The sequence below is a fragment of the Myripristis murdjan genome, chromosome 5, assembly GCF_902150065.1.
Source record: "Myripristis murdjan chromosome 5, fMyrMur1.1, whole genome shotgun sequence".
In the NCBI taxonomy this organism is placed as follows: domain Eukaryota; kingdom Metazoa; phylum Chordata; class Actinopteri; order Holocentriformes; family Holocentridae; genus Myripristis; species Myripristis murdjan.
In genome coordinates, this window is record NC_043984.1 from 5024492 (window position 1) to 5032218 (window position 7727).

At 41.2% G+C, this 7727-nt stretch overlaps 1 protein-coding gene across 1 annotated transcript; it reads right to left on the minus strand.

The window, feature by feature from the left end:
• Positions 1–719: 719 nt before the first annotated feature.
• Positions 720–7094, minus strand: rpl22 (ribosomal protein L22). The gene is made up of 4 exons (XM_030051201.1): positions 6987–7094; positions 6338–6448; positions 5838–5962; positions 720–909 (listed from the first exon to the last, which is right to left on the minus strand). The coding sequence occupies exons 1-4, from the start codon at positions 6996–6998 to the stop codon at positions 765–767; spliced, it is 393 nt and encodes a 130-aa protein (XP_029907061.1). The 5' UTR covers positions 6999–7094; the 3' UTR covers positions 720–764.
• Between the last annotated feature and the right edge of the window lie 633 nt (positions 7095–7727).

Sequence of the window (7727 nt, forward strand, 5' to 3'; positions counted from 1 at the left end):
GAATTGGAGGTTACACAGGGATATGGGGAGAGAAACTTCTGTCGCGTACCCGCACAGCCACCACACAATCCACTCAACCTGCGAGCGCGGATAGCAAGCCTAGCTGCTCGCTGCACTGTCAAACTGTTTGAAATGTCCAAACTGTGCCCGCTTAGACAATAAAACACCATTGTGCACATGCAGAATGCTTGTTTTCCGATGTACACTTGCAATGAACGCATTGACCTGCCGGGTGGAGGTGGGGGACGAGGGGGGTGGTCAAAAATGCAGGGGGGGTGGTCGACTAGTGACACGCAGATTTCTCCAAACTTTTAATTCTGCACACTGACAAAAATACCCGGCGAGCCTGCTGACCGCATGCTGAGAGATGAGTCCTGACTGCCAGTGGTCTCACTGTTGTCAAGGTTACCACAGCTGTAACAGAGGATGCCCCATACAGAGCTCACCAGAGGGAGCAAGGGAGACTTTCAACAAGCTCGTTTGTTAATGGATCAAAGTCTGCAATGAAATTAGGAACTAAAAATGTCATGACTGTATGTACTTTTATAATATCTCGTGTAATCCAGCAGAAGACAGTAAAAAGATAAATGAGCATTCCTTTTGGAACTAAAATAGAACTGAGAAAGTAGAGTGAGAAATAACCAAAGTGACTTGGTAGCTGTGATTTCTAATGAAGGAAATGTGCTATATGCACTGATAAGCAAAACAAGAACCAACGCTTTTTTTTTCTCCATTTTGACAATTTATTAAAAGTGGTGTCAGGTTTAATCTTCGTCCTCCTCCTCTTCCTCATCCTGGTTGATCTGGAAGTAGCGCAGCTCGTAGCTCTCCTTGGTGTTGGCCACCACTCTCAGCCAGTCCCTGAGGTTGTTCTTTTTCAGATACTTCTTGGTGAGATATTTCAAGTACCTGGCACAGATGAGGGAGACAGCAGCATAACACTTTTTGTCAAAATCAAGGCTTTTTATTCGCTGTATAGCGTGCAGACGTGTGTGCACGTTCTTGGTGTTTGTCTTAAACAGATTGGAAAGGAAAACAGATGGGTCAAGGTTACCAAGTCAAACACAAGTGCCAGTTTAGATGGGCCAAGGATTTAACTGTGAATTTAGTTACTAGTCTAAAAACCCACACCACCATATTAATAGTGCTAAAGCTGTCAACACAAGCCATTTGGCGCTCAGATTAGTTTGATAATGTGCAATGTGTAATATTGTTTGCAAATATCTAGCTGCCCTGACACATTACTACATGTCACTACAAACAGACAAAATAGGGAATATTATGGCAGCATCAACTTACACAAAATATTGCAAGTGTAACACTTAAGAAATATAGTCTACATTTCAATTGATGTCGATTTGGAAATAAGGTAACAACACAAACAATAACACCAACTTCAATACCAATGTCTAGCTGTCAAATTTTCAGGCCTACTGTGAAAACTTTAGTTAAAGAATGGGAGATGGGATCTTTGTTTTGTGGTAAGGATTCCCTTAGTCTGTTTGGATTTAAATTATATGGCAATAACCCATTCAAAGAGCCCAACTTCATAACAGCAGATTGAGATTCAATTATTAACAAATGCACATTCAGTTGGCTGAAGTAGTTTTACAGTGCTACATCGTGGCCCCTGTTAACTCCCAGAGATTTAGCTTTCAAATACCAACAAAGCTTTAATCAAAAGCTCGTATTTATTCCTTCACTGCCAATACTCTAACAACACTGTACAGCATGGTTGCTCGCACTGTATTTTGTGAACAGTTTAACTGACCACTAAAAGTCTCTTTCAAGTGTTTTAGATGTGCTCTGGAAGCACAGAACTATAAGGTAAGCTTTTGATAGGGCAATTAATGTCAGTGACTGTCAAAATGACAGGCAGATAAAGACACTGAGAATTTGAAATGAGGAGATCCTTTAAAGGGTCCCTTTTGTGTTTAAGTAAGAAAGGCTCATTTTCCAAATTGGCACCTCTCCCTTATAAAACTGCCAATATTATTTTGGAGGAATTCTTAGGAAAATTCATAATAATGTCAAAAGTTAGGATGAATTATCCTACGAATTTATTCAAACTTCTGAAAATGGCATCTTAGTGGAGACCAGACTAGCTTGGTATTATCAGTAGCTCCAACTAATTTGTGGGACAGATTGTGGAATGACGAAGCTTTCTTTTTCCACATGAATTATTTTCAGATGAATAAACACAGAAATTCCCATCTAAACATAACAAACTTTCCAGATGAAAGAGAGCTTGTGCAGTGATTAACAAAAGCTGAGCTTTCATCAGTAAGGAACATAAAATGTATGGTGCATGTTTTTACATTACTATTTTGTGCTAACACTCATGACCCTGAACTTTCCATGGATTACATCTCTGATGTTGAGATTTTATGTCAGAAATGCACAAACTCATGAATGCAAATGAATGGCATGAACATTCAGAGCAAATTTTGTAAAGGAGAGAGGCTAAATTATCGCATGAGGCTAACTTGTGCAATACTGTAAGAATCTTAACATATTTAATTTTCTAGTTTGGGCTTTTTCTGCAAAGACCAATTGTAGACATTTTCACATACATGAGGCACTCTGTAGAGATGCATACTCCCACACATAGAGACTGTCAAACCTGTGTGGAAATATGCAACACTGCAGACAACACAGACCCTCGGCTAGAAGTTTTAACAACATTTGTTTGCCCGAGATCACGCATGTACATATATAAAACCCAAGGCTTCCAGTGAAAAAGAAAGCCCTAGGCTTAACTGAGTTGAGCGCTCTTTGTTTGAAAGTCTTAAGCCACTCCTCTATTTGCCTTTGATCATAGGGAGCCTTGGTAATTGCCATGGCAACCAGGGCCACTACAAATGAAGTCTGCTGGCTGTAGTACTACAAGAGGAAAGTAGGACAAAAGTAAAATGCATGCAAGAAAACCTAAATCCTCAGAGAAATTGAAATTGGTGAAATCACTAATTTCTAATGAACACTTTGATCAAAAGATAATGCAAAAATAAAACATAATGATGCAAAAATTAATACTGGACTTTTTATAATTTATACATGTTGATAGTTAAGGAAGACATTTTGGGAAAGCTGGCTGCAAATTAAATATTCTGCTTGGTTGTTAGTACTTAGCCTTGCTAGATTTGGTAGACAATAATGAAAATCGTAATCACATCATATAAGAATCACTGTTCCGCTGCGGGGGAACAGTGGGCTGTGTTGCTGCTGAGAATGAAGAGGGCCAACTAAAGCTTAGAGGTTGATGGTTTGATGTCCATCAGAGTCAGAAGGGTGAATTCCTATTGTGCTCTGGCATATGACTGCAACACATAAAGAGTTCCCCCAACAGTCTGACAGTCCAGGTGGGTCTCCCCACCAAAAGGAGCAGCCAACCTTCCTCCAACTACCACAGACTAGGGAAAGAATACGTCACTCCACAGGCTTTGAAAAGACTGAATGTTGCATGTACTATGACTGATATCAGAAGCCTTTTTTTGGAGAATCTTTTATCAGAGGCTACAGTTAGATCACAAATGAGTTTGAACACCACACAACTTTGTGAGAACACTAGCTCTAAGACTACAACATGGAGCCACAACAAACATGGAGGTGGATGCTTTCTTTAAATACTTCCTATAGTTTTTTCTTCTCGTGTTTAACTCTCCCGGGTTATTTCTCTTCTCAGGCCAGGTTTAGTGCTACGTTTTAAGTCACAAAATGTTGATTCAAAGGCATTTAGAGGCAAACACTGATCCATTGTGCCCATTATGGTGCCCACCAATAATGGTTGGTGCTGGCGCAGAGTCAGCATCAACAGTTCATGGCTTTGCTGTTAACAAAATAGGAAAATAAAGCTGGTAGCTCTGTCTGAGTGTTTACATGTCTCCATGTAGTGCTTCTTCAGCTAAGTTGTGATTCAATTTAAATTAATATTATATACACTACTCACAAAAAGTTAGGGATATTCGGCTTTCGGGTGAAATTTCAGGATGAACCTAAAATGCATTATAACCTTTACAGGTGAACTTAATGTGACCTTCTGTAAACTTTTGAATGCACATGTCCAACTGTTCAGTGTTTCAGTACTTTTTGCACAAGTTGCTGTTCTCTAACAAGGAGTTTAACGGCAAAATTCACATCAGGTGTTTGATGCTCCAGCTCATCGAGGTCGTATCATTAGAGAACGGCTGCTGGAGACTGGGGTACCTCAAATGGAGTGGCCTGCACTTTCTCCAGACCTGAATCCCATAGAAAACCTATGGGATCAGCTGAGTCGCCGTGTAGAGGCTCGGAGCTCTGTACCCCAGAACCTCAATGTCCTGAGGGCCGCCCTTCAAGAAGAGTGGGATGCCATGCCTCAGCAGACAATTAGTCGACTTGTGCACAGCATGAGACGTCGTTGTCAAGCTGTAATTGATGCTCAAGGGCACATGACAAGTTACTGACATTGACATTTTTTGTTGTGGTATACCCACCACTGTTGTTGGCTTTTGTTTCAAGAAATTGTTTGAGATGAGGAAATCACCAGTGCATGCTTCTACTTAAATGCCCTACTTTAATGATATAATATCACTGTAGCGTGAACATTTTATATTTTCCATAAATTTCACCCAAAAGCCAAATATCCCTAACTCAGGAAATACATCACAGCCATTCCCTCCACTTTTGGCCTTTAGTATTTTATACATTGTCCAAAGCTGTAGTCCTACTGGATATGCTTCGAAAGGTCTACGCTCACAGAGTTCAAAGTTCAAATAGTCTCAACTTTGAGCACAGCTGCAAAATGGAACATTCAAGGGACCCAGTAGCATGGCACTGCCAGGCCAAGTCACAAATGCAACTTAGTCTGGAACCTTTCAGTTCATTTCTGATTTCCAAGGGGCGATATCAACGGTCTCACACTAAAATGCCTCTGGATGCAGTTGGACAGATCTACAACAAGTCAGAGCAGTGAAATGTATGGTGTATTGCTGAGTGATTGCTAGACCTCAACGACACTCCTCAGTCAGTCATCATGTCAAACCAGCCCCATATTGGATAAATGGTTGTGATTGGCCTGATCTGGGCCAGGCCAGCTGGAAATCTGTCTGAACAGGAGGGGGGTCAGACCAATCTGCTAGAGCAAATACCATGAGCTCTCAGATTCGTCTGGTTCCCAGGCTAGGGATCCACTACACCCAGCCTAATGTTGCCATGCTGGGCGCCATCGCACCCCCTGAAAACAATGGTGCAGTTGGCATACAGCGTGTTTTCCACTCATGTGAAGTCACCATCACACTGCCCTAGAACAAGATATTCATCACCTTGTTCAGATGCATGCCAGAATGGCAGAGAGCACAACGCCATATTGTGGCAGTTAAATATCGCATTACTTATCGGTTGACATATATACCTTGCAACACATGATGTAAAACCTTTTACATGAATGCAAGATCCAACAGCTAAATGAAGCATACATTTGATCCACCAAGCACCATTTATTTGAATAAACTTTCCATTTCTGCAACTTCAAGATGTTATTCCTGCTTATTCTTCAAATCAATTTCAAAGTCAAAATTTGCTTGAGGAATTGAGATGCATGCCACATTTTGCCAATGGACTCTAATAATCTGGAAAATTGGTTTCAGGAGTGTTTACCAATAAGGAAGATAATATCATACTGACTAATGAAGTCTGGTGAGAACTCCAGACAAGAAAAGATAAAAATGCACAACAAAGGAAAACGGATGACCTTGTTCCTCCACGAGAGGCTTATACTCACTGCTTGCAACATATTGAAGCAGGTGGTATACAGTAACTGAGAGTAAAGAAGTGACAGGCAAAAAAATTGTATTTTATACCTCTTGGAAAAGGGAACCTCGGAGTTCACCGCAATTTTGCTTTTGCTCCTCTCGATGGACACCACACCACCTCCCAGGTTTCCGGCTTTGCCATTCACCTTAATGCGCTCCTGCAGGAACTGCTCCTGTAGTGCAGAAGACACACAACATTACGGCACAGCCCGGTGCAACACGGAGAGGAAAGGAAACTGATTGGTGGAGTCAGAAATCTCCTAGCATTGTAAGAAGTGTTGTGCACAATGGATTTGTTGACAAGTTGCTGACAGGTGACAGGCATGGTGCTTGATGCTTTGCAAGAATCCTTTTCAACGTTAAATTTCACACTGGCATATGAACTCTCTTCCTCCCTGTGAACTTGACTGCAGCTGTCTTATCCAGTGCCTAAGGACTGATCCCAGTGATTTGACAGAGGTGTGCTGACATCCAGGGGTCACGCCTGGCTGCTGCTGTGTGTTGTGCGAACAGACAGGATGGAAATATCTGACAACTGGTCTACTTACAAAGTTGGCAGCGTCCATGATGCCATCCTCGACAGGGTGAGTGCAGTCCAGGGTGAACTTCAGGATCTGCTTCTTCTTCTTACCACCCTGCTTCTTGACAAATGGCTTTTTCTAGCAGAGCAACAGAAAAGGTTATTCAAGTACACGCTTACAAGTTTAATATTTCTTCACTGCCAAGCTGCATTGGTTTATATCAACCAACGTGAGTCTTTAAGGGCGTCATATCGCCAAGAGGTCAGAAGGCTAAAAGCTGGAAGTTATTTTAAGAATCTGCTGAGTCTGTTATGTCAAGTTACCAAGCCGGTAGGTGATAGGTGGTTGTTGGCTACCTTAACACCAGCTTCGCCACTAGCAACCATGTTTTAACCACGTTTTTTGACCGCCAAATATTAAAATAGCACGTTTCTACAACAACTACCTTTTTGGCCTAATGTGCTTACGTTAAATGTACGTTTACATGCTAGGTGGCTAACGTTAGCACTAGCCCAACGTGGTTGGAGCCGACACAGTAAACAACGTCAAATAAAAGGCTCTTTCCGCATGTGGCTGATGTATTAATGTGCATTGGTTATTTACACCCTCAGAACGACTAAAGCCGAGCAACAAAATGCAGTCTGTATAGTCTTAATTTCCACATTTGACTACTCACAATCGGTGCCATGATTCACAATTTTGGCAGAAAGGAAGGAGGAAGGGCTGCGCAGGAAGTATAATACCCGGCTGCAAAATCGATCGCATCGATTTATCTGGATTTGATTAAGAAAAGTGAGAAATATTCCAAAATTGGTCAGTTGCAGCATTTTTTTCCCCACCATCAGTAAGGTTTACAGACTGCAAAATATTAGACTTTTTTAGATTTGTCATTATGGTAAGCTTTATTCATTTGTACTTTTGTAGAGCTGGTACAGCCACTATCCACACTGAAGCTGTATCCACACTGTCCCACAGGCCTATCTGGAATAATTATGTCAGAACTGCATTTTCTATGGTTTGAATTTAAAACTAACAATGGTTGCAGAAAACTACATAATACACACACACATTTTTTTTTTAAATTTATTTTACAATTTTTTAATGCACATATTTTTACATTTCTTAAATGTGTCTCATAACTTGACTTTTACTGATCTTCTCTTGAGAATTTGAGCAGCTGCAACTGACCCAGTTTTCCCTCAGGGATCCTTATGTATTTCTGATTCTGATTCTGACTCTGACAGCCTCTTGGGTTTGTGGCTTTTGAAAACAAAGTGGAAATGTGTTGTATCACTGGTGTGGAGCATCAACATGTAGTTCAGTAGGCAGTCTAGCTGGGCTGTTAAGCTTTTCCATACATCCCACTGCCCCCCATATGAAGAGACAAGACAGTTTTGCATTTGTACTGGACAGTCCC

Excerpts from the sequence above, each read along its gene's own strand:
- rpl22 (XM_030051201.1), bottom strand. Across the intron at positions 5,963-6,337 it reads TCATGGACGCTGCCAACTTT|GAGCAGTTCCTGCAGGAGCG; the intron begins GTAAGTAGACCA and ends TCTGCACTACAG. Across the intron at positions 910-5,837 it reads GAGGTTCCCTTTTCCAAGAG|GTACTTGAAATATCTCACCA; the intron begins GTATAAAATACA and ends CATCTGTGCCAG.